Raw genomic sequence first — 26,068 nt, 5'->3', positions numbered from 1 at the left:
TCACGATAATGGAACTATATTGCTCAGCTCAAGTATTATACTTTCCATGCTAAAAGAACTTGGTGCCTTGTTACTCTCTTGTTCTTGTTATTTGTCGTGGATATTATTCCTACGCGTAATTATATTCTCAACACAATTAACTATAGTGACATTTTTTTTTGCTTTTTTCTGCTTGTCTACCTTCCCATAAGCCTTCAATTTTTGGAATATATAGGTGGGGTTGAAACTTTTTAGTGGGTTAAGACAGTGACCAGTGAAAGGGACTTAAGCTTATCATGAAGATCTCCTTGTTTATAGCCTCTTCTTTTTTTTTTGTGGACATTAGGGATGATAGTGTTGTGCATGAATAGTAATAACTATTTATTATTATCCCCCTAATTGTTTATAGCATCCTAGCAAAGAAGATGGTAGTCTCTAGCACTGAGAATTTGGAGGCCACAGTTGATCAGACAAGTAATTATGACAAAATGATTGAGTTAAAAGCCTTTGATGATACAAAGGCTGGTGTCAAAGGGCTTGTTGATGCCGGAATCACTAAGATACCTCGAATATTCATTCTACCAACAAAAAACAGGACAGATTCCTCAGATACATGTGACACACACTTCATTTTTCCAGTGATTGACCTTGAAAGCATTGACAAGACGGACTCAATCAAGCATAAAGAGATTGTGGACAAAGTAAGAGATGCATCGGAGACATGGGGTTTCTTCCAAGTGGTTAATCATGGCATTCCAATATCTGTCCTTGATGAAATGTTGCGAGGAGCACGACAATTTTTTGAGCAAGATATCGAGATTAAGAAACAATATTACACTCGAGATAGCACGAAAAAGGTGGTTCATGCTAGCAATTTTGATTTGTATAGCCCTTCTGTTCGAGCTGCAAATTTACATTTTCTTTAAAATGGCTCCTAATCCTCCCAGTCCAGAAGAATTTCCAAGACCATGTAGGTATATGTTCTGAATATGAACTAGAAAGTCAACCAATAATTAAATAATGTATTATGTGGTGATAAAAATTGAGGTGTGGTGTTTCATTAATTTTACAAAATTGTTGCAGGGAAATACTAATGGACTACTCTAAGCATATGATGGCATTAGGCTATTCCTTGCTTGGATTATTGTCTGAAGGTCTCGGTCTTGATCGTTGTCATCTCAAAGATATGGATTGTGCGGAGGGATTGGTGTTTTGGCCCTTTACTATCCAGCATGCCCTCAGTCAGAACTCACCATAGGCACCAACAAACATTCTGACAATGATTTTCTCACAGTGCTTCTACAAGATCACATCGGAGGACTCCAAGTGCTTCACCAGAATCAATGGGTTGATGTTCCTCCTATGTGTGGTGCTCTTGTGGTCAACATTGGAGATCTTCTGCAGGCTAGTATTCTTTTTCTTTTCTAATCCATCTACGATCGATAAGAGTGAATATACCATTTGCTTATTTTGGTTGCTTTTTTCAGCTCATATCTAATGACAAGTACATAAGTGTTGAGCACAGAGTATTGGCAAATAAAGTTGGACCAAGAGTGTCAGTTCCATGCTTCTTCGGCACAGATTCAGTGTCATCTCCCAAGCTTTATGGACCGATTCAGAAGATAACCCTCCAAAATATCGTGCAACCACAGTGAAAGACTATCGTGAGTACTTCTGTAAAAAAGGTCTAGATGGAACTTCTGCATTGTCGCGTTACAAGATCTAATCTTAATGTAATAACTGAATTTATAATGAGAACTGAGAATTTTACTTTGGATGCTGGTTATTACCTATTGTATTGTCTTGTTGCTTTAAATACAATGTTTGTTTGTAAAGACAACTTAAGTTTTGTTGTATCGTGTTGTTAAATCCTTTGTATGTAATGACAAAAAGTCTCATTTTATATATGTAAGTAATGATTTAAAAGCCTTTGATGATACTAAGGCTGGTATCAAAAGGAATTGTTGATGCTGAAAATGACCTATATCTAAAATCTTCTTTTTCTCATTTACAGGTCCTACTACGAAATTTCATTTGTTGAAGAATTTGCACTATGATACTCATGATCTTTTTAAGCGGGAAATAAGATCAACGAACACATCTTCTTTGCAAGGTATCGTGAGACCACCCATCAGATGATCAAAGCCAAACCCTTCTTCGGCTTGAGCTAACAAGTCTTGAAATAAAGGCAGGCTTAAGTATGATACTGGCATAACGAATCTCCTTTTCTGACTTTCTCCTACATATATTGCACAATGTCCTTTTGGAATACCTCCAAATGTCGAATACTTCCTAAGGATTCGATTATCAAGAATAAATGGAGTCACTTTGGTACCCATTGTCTCGAGGGCTATTTGGCAACTTCTAATTATGAGGGTAAAGAAGAAGAAATTTGAGAATCACACGCACAACAAAAGTTTTCTTGAATGTCTAGATACTTGTGTTCTTCTCAAATTCTCTTTGTATTAGTATATATAAGCTAACGACAAGTTTCATACATGATTGTTTTTTGGTGAAGAGAAATTTGAGAGACAACAACACATGAAGTTTCACATGGTTTTGCCTACTCCATTATTGTCAAAATATTTAGGCCATAAATTGTTGATGTAAAACACTAGGTCCCTCTGCCTCTCATGATTTGGAACAGAAAACACCCTTATTAAGAGGCACAAGAATGGATGAAAGTGATGACTTAGTCCTGGACCATTTGGTTTTAAGATATGGAGACAGAATTGAATAAATCTGTCAACCTCTTTGATTAAAAATAGACAACCAGCCATATCCACAATTCTTGAAGTATGGACAAAACAAAAGCACATGAATCTGCCTCACCTACTTATCTCAAGATGGCAACTTTAGCTAAAATTTATATTCATTGTCTAGCCTCAACTATAAATAAGCTGCTTCCATGAGCTGTATTGATCATCAAGTGGATAGAACTTAATCAAACCTTCTTAAAATATGAAAAACTTTTCTCTTTCTTATAATTCAAAGAAATCAATATGATCAGTGCTAAGAAACTCATCAAGATGGCAAGGAAATGGCAGAAGTTTGCGGTCAAGCAGAGAAAGAGAATTTCTTTTCCAAGATCATCTAATTACAATGATGCAGAGAGTTGTAGCACATCATATACTGTAGTTGGCAAAGGGCATTTTGTGGTCTATACAACTGATCATAAACGATTTGTGGTTCCTTTGTCTTATCTTCAACACGAAGTAATCGGACAACTATTGCACATGTCTGAAGAAGAGTTTGGACTTCTAAGTGACGGTCCTATCACATTGCCGTGTGATGAACTATTCATGAACTACATCATATCACTCATCAAAAGTGGTGTTGCTGCAGATATTCAGAATGCTTTGCTCGTAGCAGTAGCTTCCAGCCGATGCTCATCAGTGTCATACCTTCATGAACAAAGAAACCCGCAATTGCTAGTTTGTTAAGCTAACTGTGATAAGTTTTGTTGTGGATACATGATACTGAACAAGTGTACAGAATATTAACATCTAATTATTCATCAAATATTCCACATTCTTGCCTCCACACTGTTTATTTTTTATATTCGCGAAATTCTGATTGAATATATATCCTTTCTCTCTAGTAGTCTCGCATTTAATTAGAAAATATAGCTTGTGGCTTTCGCAACCACTGGGTAAGTTGTTATGCTCAATTCGAAGAACGTAATGTCAAAAGCTTCATTAAATCATTCTTTCCAACAAGAAGAAAAGACTATTGACACAATTGCAAACTGGTGTTTGTTTAATATCTAAAGTACTTTTAAGCTAAAATAAGCTAACCAGCTTATTACTTTTTGACTTTTAACAACTATCTTCATTTGACCCAACGATTTACCATGTTATCCCCCTTAAGGGTGTGCTTGGTATGAGAAAAATGAAAATATTTTCTCATAAGGAGAAAAGATTGTCCCAAGAGCATTTACCTATAATTTAGGCAAATACTATGATCCGGAGCCCCACATTTTACCACAAACTTGTAACCCAGTCCTGACCTGACGCACGACCAGCCCCTGATCCCTGGCCTAACCTAAACCTAGAACCCACCTAGGACACAATCTTGACCCGGAATGAAAATTCAGACCTGAACCAGACTTGGGACCCGACTCGTGACCCAACCCAGAACTTGACCTTCGAGTCAACCCCAACCCCAGCTTGACCCTACCTGGGGCCCAACCCAAGACCCATCTCCAGCCCCGATTAGAGACCTAACCCGACCCCCAACTCATGATCCAACCCTAACCTAGGACACTACCCCGATTTAGGAATGGCAATGGAGTGGGGGTCGGTTTAAGACTAAGCGGGGAGGGGCGGGTTAAAGGTTGTGTAGGGCGCGTTGAAGTGGATTTAAAAAAAAAACTAATGTGGGGCGGGGTGGGGCGGGTTGTGGGTAATGGGTATATGTGATTTTAAGTGAGTTCAAACTTAATTTTATTTTTTTATATTTTATAAGAGTGATAGAGCATTATTTATTAAGTTAATTTCTTTAAAGCTACTAAAATATTCAAGATAGTAAATGAAATGGTTTAACAAAAAATAATACAATTTCTTACATGTTTGCCAACTGACCTCTAAAATATAAATTTTTAAGTCACTATCTATTAAATTAATAAAACTTAATGAAAAAATGAATTTATTTTTATGAATTGTTTTTAATATCAAACTTGACTATAAAAATAAAATATTAAAAAATTATGTGGGGCGGGTTGAAAATGAAAAAAGTTGTTATGCGGGGGCAGATTAAAAATTTTGCAGGTTAAGCTCAACCCACCCCGCACTGCCCCATTTTCATCCCTACCTTGATTTTGATTGAGTTCCGTTTAGGTTCATAATTGTGTCCCTAATGGGGGTTAGGTCAAATTCAGGGGTCATGGTCAATCCCAAGTTAGGGTTACTTCTCTCGATAGGGTCGAGGTCGGGTCATGTGTTAGTGTCGGATCTCAAATTGGGGTTGGTTTTGGATCGAGATTGGTGTTGGGTCCTAGTTTAGGGGTTAGGTTCCCAGGTCAAAGGTTGGGGTCATGTCTCAGATTGGGGCCTAAAGTTGGGTCCTATGTCAAGGTTGGAGTCGAGTTTCGATTCAGGGTCAAAGTAAAGACTTAGGTCTAGGTTAGGGTCAGGGTTAGAATTTGGTCATGGGTCATATATTATGTGAGGGTTGGATTTCAGGTCCTAGGTTAGAATTGGGGTCAAGTATCTACTCACGGGTTGGTACATGAGCTAGGGTCAGGTCCCGAGTCGGGGCTGAGGTCATTTCAAGGTTGGGAGTTGGGTTCTAAGTTAGGTCTAGGTGAGGTCTATTTGGGTTGGGGTGGGGGTGGGGTTTCGAGTTGGGGTTGGACCTATATCGAGGGGGGGTATCAAGGTTTGGGTTTCAATGCGAGTCTCGAGTTGGGGTGGGTATCGAGGCATGGTTGGGTTTCAATTCAGGTCTTGGGTTGGGTCTTAATTCGGGGTAAGAGTCGAGTCTTGGATTGAGGTTCAAACCTAGTATCAGGGTCGGGAGTTGTTTCTTGGGTTACAGTTGGGTTGGCTCTTTGATCGAGTTCCAATCTCGGGTCTGGTTAGAGCTTGGGTCGCAAGAAAGGGCAGGCCGTCTCGAGTTGGGTCCCAAGTTAGGTCTAGACTGAGATTGAGACCCCAGTCGGGGATTAGGTCGGGCAAAGGTCAAACCAAAAGATCAAGCCTCTATGGAGGGTAAGGGGTGGGCTTGATTGGGCAAGCCTGGGTTTTATTTACTGTTTGCCTGTGTGATAAAAGTAAATGTTTTAAGGAGTACTTTAGAACCTCCAATTCATAGTCAAATTAGGATAAAATAAACAAGTTGAACTAGAATGCAATTTGTGTAGTAGTTTACTTGTTTTATTAGTACGCTAGAAATAGCTATTGTTTCAATAATTGAGCCAAAAGAAGAGATTTATGGCTCAAGTATGATGCTGCATGACAAATCTCTTCTTTTGGCTCTCTCCTACATATATTTCACAATGATCATTTGGAATACCTCCTTAAGAATCGATTAGCCTGAATAAACGGAGTTACTTTAACACCCCTTGTCACAAGAAATATTTTGTAACTCCATATGATGAAGGTAAAAAAGAACACCGAATTCGGAGAATTGCACAGTAAATGGAACCCGGTGTGGATAAGTTTTTACCAACAAAAAATGAAAACAGAAAATGGACATCTTTTGAACATCAAGATACTTGTGTTTTGCTAAATTCCTGTGTCCCAGTAAACATATAAGTTAATGACAAGTTCCATACCTAACTAGTGAGAGACAATGGCACATGAAGCCTCCCGTGGTTTTGCCTACTCGATCATCGACAAAGTATTTAGTCCATAAATTTGCTTAAGAACAACACTAGGCCCCTCTGCTTCTCATTATTTGGAACATAAAACACCCTTAAAGTCAAGAGCCACAAGAATGGATGAAATTGATGACTTAGTCATGAACCACTTGATTTAAAGATAGTGGTGACAGAGAATTGAATAAATAGGTCCCATATTCAATAGCAGCACATGATTTTGCATTTAATGCCTAACTCACATTTGACAACTGGAGCTACAATTCAAATTCATTTTCTATCTTTAGCTATAAATAAACTGCATCTATGAGCCATTTTGATTATCAAGCTGATAGCAAAAAATCAAATCTTTTAAAAGAACAACTTTTTTCTTTTCCTATATTCCAAAGAAATCAACATGATTAGTGCTAAGAAACTCATCAAGATGGCAAGGAAATGGCAGAAGTTCGCAGAGAATCAGAGGAAGAGAATTTCTTTTCCAAGATCAAATTACAATGATGCAGAGAGTTGTAGCACATCATCTTCTATAGTTGCTAAAGGGAATTTTGTGGTGTATACAACCGATCAAAAGCGATTTGTGGTTCCGTTGGCTTATCTTCAACACGAGGTAATCAGACACCTGTTGCACATGTCTGAAGAAGAGTTTGGACTACCAAGTGATGGCCCCATCACGTTACCATGTGATGCACTATTCATGAACAACATTATATCGCTCATTCGAAGAGGTGTATCTGCAGATTTTCAAAATGCTTTGATTGTAGCAGCTTCCAGTCGATGCTTATCAGCTTCGTACCTTCAAGAACAACGAAATTTGGAATTGCTAGTTTGTTAAGCTAACTGTGATAAATTTTGTAAACTGATACTCAACAAGTGTATAGAATATTAACATCTAATTTTTAATCAGAAACTCCATATTCTTTCCTTCAAATTCATCTATTCCATGATAATTTAGGAAATTCTTGTTTCTTCTCATTGGCTTTCTAATAATCTTGCACCGCGAATATCTAGCTTGTGTCTTTCACATTCAATGGATAAGGATTTTCTCATATCAAAGAAAATTATGTCAGGAGTGATTTTTTTCTCTAAAAGACTATTCACTAAATTGCAAAAGTATGCACCAGCTTTGAGCTTCTGCAAAACACTAATTTCCACCAAGATGATCTAGTAATTTGTTAATCTTGTATTTTGAGTAAATTTATCAACAATTTTAATTTTTAACTATCAAGTTTCAATTTACATCAATTACAATAATAACATTTTGAAGTCCAAAAGAACTTAGTAATGTTTCATATTGAAAAAGGTAGTTGAAACTTTCCTTCCACTCCTGTTCCGCGGTCAATCTAAGAGAAAAAAGGATCCAACATAGAATGTCAGTTTCTCAAGGCTTCACAATCTAAATAATTTAATGTTTTATGTATTATACTTCTCAACCCAATGCATATTCAATTGGCCAAGCTAAAATAAAAGTTTCTGCCGAGACGAGGTTTTCTGACTGAGTTTACAGGACTTATTTTATCATAACCTCTAGAAGTTTATTACTATTTGGTATAACCAAGCGCATTACTATGACGTTTGACTCAGGAAGAACAATAACTAAAAATATGCGTCCACTTGTTTCAATGGGACCAGGTCCTTAGCACAGTTACAATAACAAATAGTAAAATAAGTGCTGAAAGTAAAGATTGAACAAGCAACTTTACGTGGAAACCTCCTTGCTCAAGGGAGTAAACCACGACCTGTCTCACAGGACTTTTCAAACTGCTTCCACTAATCTTCTCCAAGCAAAAGTAAAAGCCAGTTTACAAAATGAGATTAGCTTGCTAATCTCCACACTAAGCAATACCTCCTATCACTTAGCCAAGCAAGAGCAGATACAACATTGCCCACTATACTAACCCTCACTGATTAATATAGACTTTTCTAAGCGGATACCACACCGCCCACTAAACCACCTAACTCTAGATGATTTAGAATTTGACTAAGCAATACACAGGTTGCCCACTAAACCACCACCCTCTGGACGATTTAGACTTTTAGAAACCGAAACAAGATCTAAATCCTTTATAGATTAGGAACAGATTTACAATGTAGGCACGAAAGTATAACTCATGCGATACACTATGACGCTTGCAACTCGATCAGGTCCTTGTGGCGCTTGTCGGAGAATACTTCACCAATATGGTATTTGCCTGTATACTTGAGAATTTTCAAGATGCAAAGACTGACAAAACTCAAACTCAACAAAGACGCTTCAACACTCTATCAGGTCCCTTTGTTGAGCATGAGTATTGTTCTTCCTTGAAGATGGCCTTCTTTTCAAGATTCTGAATTTTCAGAGAAAATCCAAGTTTTGTTTGCCAAATCTTGAGTTTGTGCATTTTGGGAAGAGACTATATAAAATCAACACAAACTCGTTGAGACAACCTATTAGCTGAAAGCATGTTGTTCAGAAAAGTTGCTCACCTACCACATCAGAGGTGGCAGCTTTTCTGACGGCTGTCTTGTCACCTTTTTCATATCGCAGTCTTGCAGGGACCAAGTCCCTTGCAAACTTCTTTGTGGGTTCTTGAAAAGGCTTGTTGGCTGACTTCCTTCTTAGGATGAATGAATTTAATATGGTGTTTGTCATGTAGAAAATATCAACTATAAAAAGTTCTTACCCGTTGGACAAACACCCTCGTCCACTCTGATTGGTGTAGTACGCTGACGCCTCACCAACCTCTGACACGACAGCTTTACAGTTGTACCCCATTATAGATCTCGACGAGAGAACTCTGCCTGGGACCAGGTCCCTGTATTTGTGAGACACTGAAGCATACAATCTCACTCGCTCTTCCTATTGGTGTAGGACACTGCACTTTTCACCTACTACCTGACATGACAGCTTTACAACTGTACTCCATTTGTATCTGGACGAGAACACTCTGCTAGGGACCAGGTCCCTGCATTTGTGAGGATCATCAAAACACCTAGAATATAACATTTATGCCCTTTTTGATGATTACACACAAATATTCCTCACACTAAGTTTATTCATTCATTTCCTTGTCAGCAGTCCCAACAACAAGGATCTGGTTGCTTGTTAGATCGATTATTTCTCAAATCATCAAAACTTCATATCAACTTTGAACTAACATCTCATATCAGCTTCAAACTAACATTTTCCCCCTTATTGATGACAACATACTTATTCACCAGTTCCCCCTATCAACAAGAACTCTTCGGGCAACTGGAGGTTTATCATCCCCAAAGTTTGTCAAATCATCAAAACATCAAAATAGCATTCCCCCCCCCCCCCACTTTTGATGATGACTAACTTGTTCAACTTCTTCCCCCTACCGGCATGACCACGTCCTCTTCAAGTACTAGCATTGATTCCCCCTATCAGCATGACCATGTTCTCTTCAAGTAGCTAACACTCATTCTCCCTATCGTCTTGATCATGTAGCTAACTTCATTGATCTCATACCTTAACAACTTTCCCCCTTTTGACATCATAAAAAAGGGTTAAAGTAGTAAACCAAGTTGACATAAATGTAGTTCAAGTAAATTCATGGCCACTTGGACAACACTAAGCATGAATAAAATTCATAAAGTAATGAGACAAGTTGGCATTTTTCATCCATAAATAAAAGATCAGCTATCAAAGCATTGCTAATATGATTACGTATGAAAACCATGACAATGCCACTTAGTTTCGATAGAGAAAGAGGAATAAAGACTGACTTAGAAAGTTAGGAAGAGAAGGGATGACTTAGAGACATGGGATTGAATGAATAAAATGAATGGAGCATATCCCTTAGCAAGGTACTTTCAGAAGCCTCTATTGCAGTTCGCATTCTTCACTGTGCAGACTTTATGTTGAATCTTCAAGGCTGTCGGTTTTTTTTGTCAACTTGGTCCCTCTAATAGTGCTATTTCGGAAGTTGAGCCTTCAAGCGAACCATTTCAGTATCTTTGTTAGCAAGATCAATTGTCATAGCTTCCAATGCTGGCTTGAGTTTCTCATAACAGAAAGATTGGTAAAATCAATTTACTCAAGGCCTCCGAGATGAATGGATCAATAACTGAGGAACCATTTCATCATTATTTTTTCATTATTTTAATCAGACACCCTTCTAATCAGAATACTTTGAGTTCACAAACTTCTTCCTTCATGAACATCATCATTTCCACTTCTTCCTTTTGCTAGGTGGACCTGGTCCCTCTTCACACTTAAAAACATCTTTATTAGAAAGTTCTTTAGTAAGAACAGAGGGTTTAACTATTTGAAGTCTTTTTTTAGAAAGGATAAAAGAAGGTTACAAAAAAAACTGATATTTTGGAAGGAGATTTGAAAAGAAATATGGAGTATAAAGAAAGAGAAAGGAAGTGTCATTTTGGTACTCAAATGATGAGACAACGGTCGAATACCTGAATGACAGACATATGGCAATTGCAACGGTTCTCGTGCATACTTCAAACTGTAATGTTAAGAGTGCTAACCTTCAAGAACGGACCATGTCCCTCTCTGTAGTTTGAATGTGATTGCCTAGATCTGCCCTGACCTCCATTTTCCTTCAGCCCTGCCTAGATCTGCCCTGACCTCCATTTTCCTTCAGCCTTTTTGCCATGTGTTTATACCTACAAAAGGTATAAGACTGAATTTGATAAAACATACATAACTGAAAAACAAGGATACCTGCTCCCTTTGCATAGTCATTAGAGAGTTGATTGCTTTAGGCAGGATCCATTCAATCCAGTTTTAGCATTCCCAACTTCAGTTTGATTACTCAGTCAGGTCTTCTAAGAGCTTCAAGTTGCTGCTTGATCTACAAGAATTGATCATATCAAGCTGCACTTGCTACATTCTCTGCCTTAGTTGATGAAAGAGCAACTGAATCTTGCGTTTTAGTTCCCCATGAGTGAGAGATCAACCTATAGCATAAGCCACTCTTGAGGTACTCTTTCCATCAACTTGATACCCATCATAATCAGCATCATCATGTACTCCATATCAAATGTCTTCTGATGGACAGAATAGGACCGGGTCCCTTATCTTCTGCAAATGTCTCAAGATTCTCTCAGCAGCCTTCAAATGTGATTCCTTTGCACAAGAATGAAATCTCTGAACCAAGTTCATCAACATGCAACTTCAAGTTAGTGCCCATCAGAGTATGAATTGTCTATCCATCCATAACATGAAACCTTTTCAGCACCTTCTTTGAACTGGTACCAGGTCCCTGTCTTTGTTCAGACATCAATTGCCCTGATCATGATGTGTTATGTTCTTTCCTTCAGCTAAGTCACTATGAGTACATACATGTTCTTGAAAAACTGGTCATTGCTTAAGCCTTGGGTGAAGATGTTAGCCACTTGATCTTTCATTTTGCAAAACTTCATGATGACATTACCCATTTTTAACATTGTCCTGACTTAAAATATTATAAGCCTTTTGAGCAGCTCATTGATGTATTTTTCTGGACAGCCAAGGGTACCTTTAGAGGTTTGCTGAATGTGTAACTTTAAGAAGGAATATCCCATCGTGCTCATTTAGAACTCACTACCCATGAATGCGGCAAATTCTTCAGACAATAATTCAAAAGGTTGATCCAAAGATGACATTATCGATATACACTTGAATAATCAACAATTCATTTCCTTGTGATTTCAAAGAGAGGGTTTTGACAATATTACCTCTTTTGAAGCAATTGTAGAAGAGGAACTTGGACAACCTATCAGCTTGTTGGGGAACCGAGTGTCATACTTTGCTTCTTTCAAACTGAGCTTGATCAGCTTCTTCATTCTCACCTTCAGAATTCACATTATCAGTTTGAACTACATCATCTTTGTTCAGCACTGTCTACAAGACCAGGTCCTTTATCAGGTTCATAATCTGCATCAACTTCCTTGAGATTGCTAGATTAATGAAAAGGAAATTCTTCAGCAATCTCACTGTTTAGACCTTCTTTCTGAATCTAAAGCAGCCTTTCCATCTAAGAATCTTTTTTTTTTGCAACTTCTCAATTCTTCCGGACTCATCAAAAATCACATGACCACCTTATTATATGCCCGATAAGCCATGACGGAGGAAGAGTATCCCACAAATACTCTTTCAACATCATTGAGATTACACTTCTCAATATCATTATTTTGGTCACAAAACATGTACTATTCACCATTTCAGCCCAAAAGTCCTTTGGAATATTAACAGCCTGTATATTCCACTTGAAGGATGGTCTAATCTGCTTCCTTTTAACACAAGCATCACAAACTTTGTCATCTGTAAATTTTATTTTGAGCAGATCGAGGACCAGGTCCCTTGACACAAGTTTGTGCAGTAGAGAAACATTCACAAGAGCACGTCTCTCATGTCATACTTCAGCATTCTCACTTTGAGCACTAAGGCAAGTGAGACTGCTACAACGAACAATAATCAGATTAGCAATACACATGTTCTTGCATCTCTTTTCTATCAAGATCGTCGCCCGAGAGAGCAAGTTTGTGACGACATGTTCTTTCCGACAAGAACTTAACTTTATTTCATTAATCACAAATCTATAAAATACTTAAAAGATTGTACTTCAACCATTGACATAGTACACATTCTCAATAGTGTGTCCCATAGATTTCCCAATCATGCCTTCACAAAAAAACATACATTTTTTGCCATCGCTAAATGAGACACCTCCAGCTTGAAGTGCCTTCAGAGAGAAGAAGTTTTCAGTTTCCCAGTCACGTGCTTTGAGCATCCGCTATTCATGAACCAACACTGACTGCTGCTACTTCTTCTTACAAGAATACCATATCACGTGTTAGCCTTGGGAACCTACTTTAATTGGAGTTCCCAGTAAGCAGATAACGAAGTGATAAGAGAATTCTTTGTCCAGTGAGGCAGATTGATTTTTTTCAACTTAGGAACAGGAGCACGACCAGGTCCCTTCTTCTGCCAGTTCTTCTGTTGACCAGGTCCCTTCTTCTGCTTATTGCTCTATTGACCAGGTCCCTTTTTCTTCATGTTCCTCTGTTTAGAATATTTTGAGAGGTTATCTTGGGTCCTTTTCCAAGCTGGAAAATCCTTCTTCAAGTGACCATCGCGACCACAATGGAGACACGGCAAACTATCAGACATGGACACATCTTTGCCATGGAGATTGTAAGAACGACTTTTGCTTGAATTTCCTAACGCCTTCCTATCATTTTGACCTTGATTGGTAAGCTTTGCAAGCAATTTTGATGAGTTGGTCAACTTGAGAGATTTGTTCAGTTCTTCTTTGACACGGACCAAGTCCCTCTCTGACTGATTATTTCTCTCCAAGGCCATAGCAAGTTTTGTTTTAGCAGTATTAAAACTGTTTTTAGCTCGATTTGCAAGCTGCTTGCTTCCCCTTTACCGCTGCCACATTTCTCACTCAGCATCTTTAATTTTTCCCCAAGTTTTAGATTGTCAACCTTTAGAACTATCACATGTTCTTCCACAACATATATTTGGTCAACCAAGGCTATTTTTTCTTCATGAAGGATACCTAGGCTATTGTTCATCATATCCTTTTCAGTTGTCAACTCAATGAAAGAGCCGATCAAAATAACGGCTAGACTTTTTAACTTCTTAACACAGTAAACATGCAAGTTTTGTTTAAGATCAGAAAGGGTTACCTCTTCTTCATCTTCCTCATCATCAGATTTTGCCATAAAGGCTTCATCAGAGTGCTCAGAGTCATCTGAAACACTCGAAGAGTCTTCCCATGCAGTCATATCCCTATTTACCGTCTAGAAAAAGGTTTCTCTTCTGCTACTGCTGGCACGGACCTGGTCCCCCTCTTGGTTTTTTACTTCCTTGTGATCAACTTCAAGCACAGGACAATCTCTCATGGTGTGACCTGGTTGATCACGCTTGTAACACATGTCAGTATAGCTTGTAGCATTGTCATGAGCTTCTTCCTTCATGGAACCTCCACGTTTACTCACATGTTTTTGAAATTTTTGAGTGAGATAGTCCATGGTCTTATCTACTTCAAGGTTCTCACATTGTGACACCTTGGAGGCTAGTGATTCATCCCTTTCTGCATCTCCCTTCTGATCAGCATCCCCATTCAGATCTGCCCTTATTTCCTTATAGGTAGTTCTCAGCAGATCCCAAATTTCCTTAGCTGATTCGCACGAAGAAATCAGATTATAGACATTAGGTCCGATTCCACACATTAAGAACTTCTTAGCCTTGTGATTTTCTCAACTTTCTGTTTGTCAAATTCATTGTATTGCTGTCGAGTTTTGACAAATACCCTTGTGACATCCCCATATTTTACTTCTATAGATGGCACATAGGGACCCTCACAAATAACATCCCACAGCTCACAGTCTTTAGCCATTATGAAGTCAAACATGCACTGTTTCCACCATTGATAATACTGACTATCAAACAAGGGTGGCCTTGTTGAAGACCGACCTTCTTGCCATCTCAGTGGAGTAGCCATTCTTTCCACATAAATCTCTCTTGGTGTTAACTAGCTAGAGAGCACCTACTCCGATACTACTTGTTGGAATGTATGCGTCCACTTGTTTCGATGGGTCCAGGTCCTCAGCATAGTTACAATAACAAACAGTAAAATAAGTGTTAAAAGTAAAGATTGAACAAGCAACTTTATGTGGAAACCTCCTTACTCAAGGGAGTAAAACCACGACATGTCTCACAGGACTTTTCAAACTGCTTCCACTAATCATCTCCAAGCAAAAGTAAAAGTCAGTTTACAAAATGAGATTAGCCTGCTAATAGCCACACTAAGCAATACCTCCTATCACTTACCTGAACCAGAGCAGATACAACATTGCCCACTATACCAACCCTCACTGATTAATATAAACTTTTCTAAGCGGATACCACACCGCCCACTAAACCACCTAACTCTAGATGATTTAGAATTGACTAAGCAACACACAGGTTGCCCACTAAACCACCACCCTCTGGACGATTTAGACTTTTAGAAACCAAAACAAGATCTAAATCCTTTATAGATTAGGAAAAAATTTACAATGTAAGCACAAAAGGATATCTCCTGAGACACACTATGACGCTTGCAACTCGATCAGGTCCTTGTTGCGCTTGTCAGAGAATTCTTCACCAATATGGTCTTTGCCTGTATACTTGAGAATTTTTAAGATGCAAAGACTGACAAACTCAACAAAGACGTTTCCACACTCTATCAAGTCCCTTTGTCGAGCATGAGTATTGTTCTTCCTTGAAGATGGCCTTTTTTTCAAGATTCTAAATTTTCAGAGAAAATCCAAGTTTTGTTTGCCAAATATTGAGTTTGTGTATTTTGGGAAGAGACTATATAAAATCAACACAAACTCATTGAGACAACCCTATTGGCTGACAGCCTGCTGTTCAGAAATGCTGCTCACCTACCACATCAGAGGTGGCAGCTTTTCCGACGGCTGTCTTGTCACCTTTTCATATTGCAGTCCTGCAGGGACCAGGTCCCTTGCAAACTTCTTTGTGGGTTCTTGGAAAAGCTTGCTGGTTGACTTCCTTCTTAGGATGAATGAATTAAAAATGGTGTTTTTCATGTAGAAAATATCAACCATAAAGAGTTATTACCCGTTGGACAAACACCCTCGTCCATTCTGATTGGTGTAGTACGTTGACGCCTCACCAACCTCTGACATGACAGCTTTACAACTGTACCCCATTATAGATCTCGACGAGAGAGCTTTGCCTGGGACGAGGTCCCTGCATTTGTGAGACACTGAAGAATACAATCTCGTCCGCTCTTCCTATTGGTGTAGGACACTGCACTTTTCACCTACCACCTGACATGACAGCTTTACAGCTGTACTCCATTTGTATCTGGACGAGAGCACTCTGCCAGGGACCAGGTCCCTGCATTTGTGAGGATCATCAAAACACCTAGAATATAACACAAAGTCTCGATCATTCAAGAATGTGCGCTATGATACTACTCGTGATCTTCATAAGCGGGAAGCAAGATCAACGAACATATCCTCTTTGCATTGTATCGTGAGACCACCCATGGGATGATCAAAGCCAAACTCTTCTTTAGCCTGAGCAAAAAAATCTTGAAATAAAGGCTGGCTCAAGTAAGAGACTGGCACGCCGAATCTCTTCTTCTGGCTCTCTCCTATGTATACTGCACAATGTCCTTTTGGAATACCTCAATATGTTGAAGTCCTCCTTAAGAACCGATTAGCTTGAACAAATGGAGGTACTTGGATACCCATTGTCTCAAGGAATATTTTCTAATTCTAAATGATGAAGGAAAAGAAAGAAAAAAAACTTGGAGGATCACGGATAAAATGAAAGTTCTTTGAATGTCAGGATACTTGTGCTTTGCTGAAATGTTTGGCTCTGATTATACATAAATTTATGACAAGTTTCATATCCAAATGCTTAGTGGTTGAGAGAAATTGGTGGCAACTGGAAAGACAATGACACATGAAATTTCACATGGTTTGCCTTCTCTGTTGTTGTTAAAGTATTCAGATCATAAATTTGTTAGATGTACAACATTAGGCCCTACTACTTCTCATGATTTGGAACAGAAGAAGAAACCTTTACTATGACATCCACAAGAAAGGATAAGTTGATTAATTAGGTTTTAATGAAACCAGGACCACTTGGTTTAAAGATATGGTGGCAGAGAAATGAATAAATGCACCAATCTCTTTGATTAAAATTACACAACCAGCAATGTCCACAAGTCCTTAGGTCCCATATTAGACAGCATCACATGATTCTGTCTTAGCAATTCAAAGTCATTCTGAAGCCTCAACTATATATAATCTCTTTCCATGAGCCATTTTGATCATCAAGCAGATAGCACTAAATCAATCTTTTAAAAGATCATCAACTTTTCTTTCCATTATTTCAAACAAATCAACATGATCAGTGCTAAGAAACTCATCAAGATGGCAAGGAAATGGCAGAAGTTCGCAGCGAATCAGAGGAAGAGAATTTCTTTTCCAAGATCCAATTACAATGATGCAGAGAGTTGCAGCACAACATCTATAGTTGACAAAGGTCATTTTGTGGTGTATACAACTGATCAGAAGCGATTTGTGGTTCCGTTGGCTTATCTTCAAAACGAGGTAATCAGACAACTGTTGCACATGTCTGAAGAAGAGTTTGGACTACCAAGTGATGGCCCCATCACGTTACCGTGTGATGCACTATTCATGAACTACATTATATCACTCATCCGAAGAGGTGTATCTACAGATTTTCAAAATGCTTTGCTTGTAACAGTCGCTTCCAGTCGATGCTCAGCAGCTTCATATCTTGAAGAACAAAGAAACCCGCAATTGCTAGTTTGTTAAGCTAACTGTGATAAATTTTGTAACATGATACTCAACAAGTGTATAGAATATTAACATCTAATTTTAATCAGAAACTACATATTCTTGCCTTCAAATTGGTCTATTCCATTATAATTTAGGAAATTCACGTTTCTTTTTATAGGCTTCCTAATAGTCTTGCACCGCAAATATCTATCTTGTGGCATTCACATCCAGGGGATAAGGAAATTTTCCCAATTCATAGAAATTTATGTCAAAATCTTGTTCTTTCAATCAAGGTAAAAGTGAGCTTTTCTCTAAAAGGCAATTGACAAAATTGCAAAAGTATGCACCAGCGTTTTCAGATTCTGCGAAAGACTAATTTCAACTAAGATGATCTAGTAATTTATTTCTTGCTAATCTTGTCCGTTGAGTAAATTTACAAACAATTTTAACTATCAAGTTTCAATTTACAAGCAATTACAATAATAATTGCCGAACATTATGAAGTCCAAAATAACTTATTAATGTTGTATATTGAAAAAGGAATTAATCCTTTCCTTCCACTCCTGTTCCGCAGTCGATCTACGAGAAAAAAGTAAAGAAAAAAGGTTCCAACATAGAATGCATTTACTGTTTTATGTATTTTACTCCTCAGCACAATGCATATTCAACTGGCCAAGCTAAGAACTAGAAAGCGTTGCGCGTTTCTTTAAGAATCCACAGTATATCATTTATTTGTTTGATGGAATGAATGAACAAAGAAGAGTCTATAAAGTAGATTAAAGATCTAAAACTGAAAGTTTTGCTGTTTGAAAATGGAAAGATATGATAAAAGAGCAACCTTTAGAGCAATATAAAGGAGTAGATTCAGAAATCTAAATAGATAACCTGTTAACACATAGTCTTTGTGATTTTTTTTTTTTTTTTTTTTTTTTACAATGAAATTTCTGTTTCTACAATCTCCTCTTTATAATTTCTAATCCTATTGCTTTACAAAATATCATTTATTGAAGAATTTGCGCTATGATACTACTCATGATCTTCTTAAGCGGGAAGTAAGATCAATGAACACATTCTCTTTGCAACGTATTGTGAGACCACCCATCGGATGATCAAAGCGAAAATTTTCTTCAGCCTGAGTTAACAAGTCTTGAAATAAAGGCTGGCTCAAGTAAGAGACTGGCACAACGAATCTCTTCTTCTGGCTCTCTCCTACGTTTACTGCACAATGTCCTTTTGGAACATCTCCATATGTTGAAGACCTCCTTAAGAACCGATTAGCTTGAGCAAATGGAGTCACTTTGATACCCATTGTTTCAAGGGATATTTTGTAATACTAAATGATGAAGGAAAAGAAAGAAAAAAAACTTGGAGGATCACGGATAAAATGAAAGTTCTTTGAATGTCAGGATACTTGTGTTAGACTGAAATGTTTGGCTCTGATTATAAATAAATTTATGACAAGTTTCACATCCAAATGTTTAGTGGTTGAGGGAAATTGGTGGCAACTGGATAGACAATGGCACATGAAATTTCACATGGTTTGCCTTCTCTTTTGTTGTTAAAGTATTCAGATCATAAATTTGTTAGATGTACAACATTAGGCCCTGCTACTTCTTATTATTTGGAACAAAAGAAGAAACCTTTACTATGACATCCACAAGAAAGGATAAGTTGATTAATTAGTCCAGGACCACTTGGTTTAAAGATATGGTGATAGAGGAATGAATAAATGCACAACCAGCCATGTTCACAAGTCCTTAGGTTTAGGTCCCATATTAAACAGCATCACATGATTCTGTCTAGCATACTTATTCCAGGTTGGCAACTTTAGCTACAATTCAAACTCTCAACTATATATAATCTGTTTCCGTGAACCGTTGATCATCAAGAAGATAGCACTAAATCAAATCTTTTAAAAGATCATCAACTTTTTCTTTCGATATTCCAAAGAAATCAGTATGATAAGCGCCAAGAAACTCATCAAGATGGCAAGGAAATGGCAAAAGTTTGCAGCTAAGCAGAGGAAGAGAATTTCTTTTCCAAGATCCAATTACAATGATGCAGAGAGTTGTAGCACATCATCTTCTATAGTTGACAAGGGTCACTTTGTGGCGTATACAACCAATCAAAAGCGATTTGTGGTTCCATTGACTTATCTTCAACACGACGTAATCAGACAACTGTTGCACATGTCTGAAGAAGAATTTGGACTTCCAAGTGATGGCCCTATTACATTACCATGTGATGCACTGTTCATGAACTATATCATATCACTCGTCGAAAGAGGTGTAGCCACAGATCTTCAGAATGCTTTGCTAATTTCTGTACCTTCCAATCGATGTTCATCTGCTTCATATCTTCAAGAAGAACAAAATCTAGAATTGCTAGTTTGTTAAGCTAACTGTAACATTTTTTTTAGTAGATACATGGTACTAAACAAATGTATAGAATGTTAACATTTATTATTCATCAAAAACACCATTTTCTTAACTCCAACTTATTCTATTCCTTGCGTTGTTTGATACGGGTAACAGGTACTATGTAGAATAGTTGAGGTGTGCATATAATTTTCAAAAGTACAATATGAGTTTAGTGCCAAAAACCTTAATGGATAAACATCAATTTTAAATCATAAATTGATCTACCAGCTTTGAGTCCTCAACTCTTCATTCAAAGGACTCAAATTATTGGCATTGGTGAGAAGTCATAAGCATGAATTGATCACATAACTTATAATTTAATTTGAAATCCAGTACATAAATTTTCTTGGAATAAACAGTGTATTACTAGTAGCAATTAGACAATCAGTAATAGGTACAATAAAATAAAGTCACGGCTTCAATCACATCTCTGACAACTTTGATAAATACATTTCAAAACCAAATATTTGCAAGCAATTGATAAACTTACCAGTAAACAGGTTCTTACGTGAGTTTGTAAATAAAGAAGACAAAAAGAAACACGTCTTGACCATATATAAGCAAATCTTAAATAAGTAATTTTGGAGAGATCAAACTTTTTGTATAAACAATTCCTTCCTGGAAGAAACATTGAGGCGATAATCCAAATTGTCCTTTGGACGTCCTTAATACATCCCCGCGCCATGTCCTTGACTAGGCATGTCAAGTCTACAAATGTAGTAGCACTTCATCATCTACCTACCTATATTCGGTTAGGCAAAATAAATATTGGAAGCACGTAAATGTAAACAATTCGATCCAAGATTCCACAACATTATAGTGTTTCATTCCCCCACAATTGAAAAGTGACGGACTCCCAATTTCGAAATGCCATAATTGGAGCTTTGTATGTGATGAACTCTATATGATGATTATCACGACCCAGGGGTACCCCTAGATGTAACATGGCGTATAGGACCCCGAGGGACCCCATACAAGCCACTTAGCATCCATAACATAGGAAATAGAACAATAAGAGTAAAACAACATTTCAAGTTCAATAGTTTATAAAAGAAAAGCGGAAGTCTAAAACACTTGTCTCAATATCCATCTAATACAATAGAATGAAATTGGGTCTAGCTCATACATCATGTCCAAAACTGGAAATAAGAAAGAAAACTGAAACAATAGAATCCGTCGTCGAAACATGAGGACTCACCCAAAGCTCGGGAATCTCGAAATCAACCACTAGAAACGAAAATGAGAAACCTAACTGTCGGACCCTACATTTGGAAAAATGTAGGCAAGAGTATGCGTTAGTACAAACAATATACCAAGTATGATATCAATACATAAAATATTTATATCATGCTAAAAGAGGACATTTCATGACATGCAATTGGCCAAGTTAAAACATGATATAAAAGGTTTAGAAAACATAAGTCATAAAACATGATCAATGCAAACTAACATCATTTAAAGCATTTGAACACATGTGTGATACTTCTTGAAGTAACCTTAGTTCATTATTAATGTGGAAAGTAGCCTCAACCGACATAGAGACCATATGAGCTATAACATGATCCCCGGGTGTCTCCCACAACAAAAAGGGGTGTCCTACTTGCCAAGGCAAGGACCATAACTTCTAGCTTAGGTGGATCCTCTAGCTAATGTCTATCTAGACAATCATCCTATGGGGGCACATAGGTAAGGGATAAGGAGATTGCTTCTAGAAACCCGACCTTTACTAATGGGAGAGCTTCTATCTCAATATCCTCTCGGTGCTAAGCATAAATCCCACGGAATAGTGATTTCTTACTTGCTCTTATTATCCGTGGAAAGGCACGCCATCTTGCCAATCCAAACTAAGTCATCATCCATGGAAAGGTATCATTCAATAACCAATCCAAGCTAGGTTTCATTAGGATAGCTCTAAATCTTTGATTCAATTAGGTGAGAAGACCTTCCAACCTTAGAATCCTTATTATGTGAGAAAACCTTTCACATCATGCTTTCATGTGTATATGAGAACAATCCTTTCAACAAAACAACAACAACATCATCATTGATACTTTACTCTTAAAGCATCCTTAAAACATTTGCATAGATTTCATAAGAACATGCATAATTCCATAATTTACCTTTCAAGGTTCAAAACCCAGTTTCAATCATCAACATTTAGAAAACATGGGTTAGATATAGCTTTCATCATAAATTCATATAATTCTATCAATACATGCTTGATTTCATTAAACTCTTCCTTCATAATCAAAATCCCACATCATATGATTCATAACTTGGAAAACATGGGGATTACATGGGTTCATAGGGGAATCATCATAAAATCATAGTATTTCATCAGTTCATGCATAAGAGATCATAATTTAATCTATTAAATCAATAGTCAAGAGAACCCATGACAATTGAAGAAAACCCTAACTCAATTGGGAATTTCTGACTTTGAAAATAGAGGAATTTGGGTACTCCATGAATGGAAGGAATACATGGATGGAAACTATCGTACTTTGAAGCCAATTGTTAATCTTCAATGGAGGAATATGGAGACTTTCCTTGAAACCCTAGGTTGAACCCTTCTTCTTCAAGTTTTCTAGAGAGAGAAATATTTTGGAGAGAAAGAGCTCGATCTTCTTTTAGGGATTTGAGAGCAGCATTTAATATTGGGGGAAATTTGGGGTAAAACTCTTGTATAGGTCTTTAGGTGAAGGGTAAAATGACATGGTATTGAATTAAAATAATCTAAAAAAAGACTTTTAAGACCCTAACTTAAAAACTGAAAACAACTCACGCTGGAGCTCGCCAAAGGCCACTCGACGACTCGCTAAGTGAACCTTTAGCTCGCCTAAAATTACAGTAAGTTAACTCTTGGATGAAGTCAATAAGGCGATGGGGAGGGCACTTTGGCAACACTCCGAATGGAATGGCGAGCTCGACTTAGCTCGCCTAAAGTTCCAAAACACTAGACACTAAGATCAAACCAAAAAGGCGAAGGGGTTTCCACTTGGCGATTCGCCAAGTCACTCGGTGTTCACTCCCTACTTCACCGAGTCAGCTAAGGAAAGGAATATTTTCCCTTCTCTAGATCCGAGGTGTTACATTATCTCCCCCTTGGAGACATTCGTCCTCAAATGAGATTCAAGTTGGTGCTAAAAGAGTAGGAGAGGAACTAACAACCCAACCATCAATGTAACTTCATCTAAATGCGTTTAACCAATGTAGAGATATTGACTCCAATCTAGGACGTAATAAAGACATCATAAGAGGGGTGGAAACTAAATCTAACAACCATCATGCATGTAGTACACATATCTGAGGAGGAAACATCCACTCCAAGCTAACATCCAAGGAGGAAACATTAACTCCAAGCTAACAACTTACTCAAATGCATATGTTCGAGGAGGAAATATCAACTCCAAGCTAAAGGCATGCTCGATCACAACATCATATTAAGTAGTCTACATGCAATTCATACCCATGTGCACATAAGCATGTAAGAGTCAATCAATTAAACTTATTTTCTCAAAACTTGAACTTTTCATAAATCATGCATAGTAAGGAAATCATGGAAACATACAAGACGCATGACTCCAAAACAAAGAACAAACCATAAGGAACTCATTACCTCAAGCTAGAGTAGGAGTAGAAGGAAAGATATGAGGATATCGGGACATCATATTGGCCTTGGCCTCCCAAGTAACACCCTTAACTAACTGATTACTCTATAACACTTTCACGGAAGCTACTTTTTTGTTTCTCAACTTCTTACTTGCCGGTCTAAAATCTTAACCGGGACTTCCTCATAAGAAAGATTCTCTTTTAACTCCTAAACATTCTAGTAGAACTATGGATGTCGGATCACCAACACATTCCTTTAACATAGAGTATGGAAAACTGGATGCACCGATGCCAACTCATTTGGCAAAGCTAGCTCATAAGCAACCTTACCAACTCGTCTCAAAATCTGATATGGGCCTACATATCGGGGACTAAGCTTCCCTTTCTCACCAAACCTCATTACACCTTTCATGGGTGAAATTTTCAAGTAAACCCAATCATGAGCATCAAACTCAAGATCTCTTCTTCTCACATCGTTATATGACTTTTTCTGACTTTGAGCCATTTTCAACCTTTCTCTAATAAGTCAAACTTTCTCTATGGCCTCATGTACCAACTCAGGATCTATTGGGTGACTTCACCCACCTCAAACCGTACTATGGGAGATCTACACCTCCTACCATATAATGCCTTATATGGAGCGCACCAATACTCGAGTGATAGCTTTCGTTATAAGCAAACTCAATCAATGGCAAATGGTCATCCCAATTACCCTTAAAATCAATCACACAAGCCCTTAACATGTCTTCCAAAATTTGGATAGTACGCTCTGCTTGCCCATCGATTTGGGGATAAAAGGTCGTACTAAGCTTAACACGAGTACCAAGACCCTTTTGGGAAGACTTCCAAAACTATGAAGTGAATTGGGTACCAAGATTGGAAATAATGGAAAAAGGCACTCCGTGCAACTTTACCATTTGTCTTAAGTATAACTTGGCATAGTCCTCCGCTGAATAGGAAACTTTGATGGGAAGAAAGTAGGTTGATTTCGTCATCCGATCTACTATAACTCAAATCAGTCATATTGTCACCGGTGCGAGGCAAACTAATGATAAAGTCCATATTCACATCTTCCCACTTCCAAGTAAGAATACTAATGTCTTGGGATAAACTTTTCGGTTTCTGATGATCAACTTTCACTTGTTGACAATTAGGACACTTGGTCACAAATTCCGCAATATCCTTCTTCAGTCTATTCCACCAATAGACTTTCCGTAAATCACGATACATCTTGGTGGCTCCCGGGTGAATGGAATACCGAGAACTATAGGCTTCTGACAAGATTTGTTCCCTCAAGTTATCAACATTTGGAACACATAAACGACCTTGATATCTAAGTACTCCATCTCCCATTTGGGAGAAAGCCTCAAGATTTCTTAAGCACCGCCTTCTTTTAAGTCGACCAATAGTGGATCAAGACATTGCTTGGCTTTAACATCCGCCACTAAAGACAATTCCGAACCATAACACCACCCTTGGGAGAGTCCACTAACCGAACACCTAATCGGGCCAATCTATGAATATCGCGAACCAATTCTTTCTTTTCTTCTCCAATATGAGCAACACTACCCATGGATAACCGACTAAGAGCTTTCTTTTGGCAGTGAATGTTTTATTACATTATGAGTTATTTCCTTTAAAGACATTTGAGAAAAGTTCTGCCTTTTAGTTTTATTTATTGTTGAGTAAGTCTTCCATTGAGAGTTGAGTCAGGCCAAGGGTTCGCTTGGGGCCAACAATGATTCCCGAGTGTCAGTCGCATCCAGGGTGTAGGCTCGGGGCGTGAAAAGGAGTCAGAGTCAGGTCTTGGGTCAAAGTCAAATCTCGGGTCGAGGTCGGGGGTAAGGGTCAGATCTCAGTTCAAAAGTTGGATCTTGAGTCGAATGTTGGGATCGGGAGTCAGGGTTAAGTCTCAAATCAGATCTAGGGTCGGATCTTGGATCCCGATTGGTTGTTGGGGGTATGATCTTGATTCAAAAATTGAATCCCGGGTTGGATGTTTGGATCGGGAGTCAAGGTCAGGTCTTGGGTCGGGTCCTGAGTCGGGGTCAAGTCGGGAGTTGAATTCCAAATCGGTCATCGAGAACGTGTCCAGGTTTGGGTGTCAGGATCATATTCTAATTCGAATATCGGGACTTTAGTCGGGAATCAAGTGTAGGTCCTGGGTTGGGTCTTAGTATTGTATCCCAATTCGGGTTGGGGTCAGGGTCTTAGTTCGAATGTCGGGTCCCGTATAGGGAGCGGGGTTTGTTATCGAGTGTTAGGATCAGGTCACGAGTTGAGTGTCAAGGTCGAATCTTGGATCGATTTTCATGATTGTTTTTCTATTCAGGTGTCAGATTCGGAGGCCAGATTTTGGATTATCGAGGTTGTTTTCTAGGTTAGAAACAATTTTTCAAAAAATTATTTTCTAATCTCTAGAAAAAAATAAAATGTATTTTCTGAAAAATATTTTTCATTT

At 38.1% G+C, this 26,068-nt stretch overlaps 3 protein-coding genes and 2 pseudogenes across 3 annotated transcripts; 4 read left to right on the top strand and 1 right to left on the bottom strand.

The window, feature by feature from the left end:
• Positions 1-348: 348 nt before the first annotated feature.
• Positions 349-1,753, top strand: LOC125865905 (1-aminocyclopropane-1-carboxylate oxidase homolog; annotated as a pseudogene).
• A 1,202-nt stretch (positions 1,754-2,955) lies between these two features.
• LOC125865899 (auxin-responsive protein SAUR68-like) lies at positions 2,956-3,512 on the top strand. Its single transcript, XM_049546163.1, has one exon. It carries the CDS (start codon positions 2,982-2,984, stop codon positions 3,420-3,422), a length of 441 nt encoding a protein of 146 aa, XP_049402120.1. The 5' UTR covers positions 2,956-2,981; the 3' UTR covers positions 3,423-3,512.
• Positions 3,513-6,642: 3,130 nt separating this feature from the next.
• On the top strand, positions 6,643-17,676 carry LOC125865901 (auxin-responsive protein SAUR68-like). The gene is made up of 2 exons (XM_049546165.1): positions 6,643-6,905; positions 17,384-17,676. Exons 1-2 carry the CDS (start codon positions 6,696-6,698, stop codon positions 17,609-17,611), a joined length of 438 nt encoding a protein of 145 aa, XP_049402122.1. The 5' UTR covers positions 6,643-6,695; the 3' UTR covers positions 17,612-17,676.
• Positions 17,677-18,351: 675 nt separating this feature from the next.
• On the bottom strand, positions 18,352-19,121 carry LOC125865896 (auxin-induced protein X10A-like; annotated as a pseudogene).
• A 326-nt stretch (positions 19,122-19,447) lies between these two features.
• LOC125865903 (auxin-responsive protein SAUR68-like) lies at positions 19,448-20,066 on the top strand. The gene has a single exon (XM_049546166.1). It carries the CDS (start codon positions 19,534-19,536, stop codon positions 19,969-19,971), a length of 438 nt encoding a protein of 145 aa, XP_049402123.1. The 5' UTR covers positions 19,448-19,533; the 3' UTR covers positions 19,972-20,066.
• The last annotated feature ends 6,002 nt before the right edge of the window (positions 20,067-26,068 follow it).

The sequence above is a fragment of the Solanum stenotomum genome, chromosome 5 (genome assembly GCF_019186545.1).
Source record: "Solanum stenotomum isolate F172 chromosome 5, ASM1918654v1, whole genome shotgun sequence".
Classification (NCBI taxonomy): Eukaryota; Viridiplantae; Streptophyta; class Magnoliopsida; order Solanales; family Solanaceae; genus Solanum; species Solanum stenotomum.
Note: the sequence above shows the minus strand (reverse complement) of the source record. Positions and strands in the feature narration are given on the sequence as shown.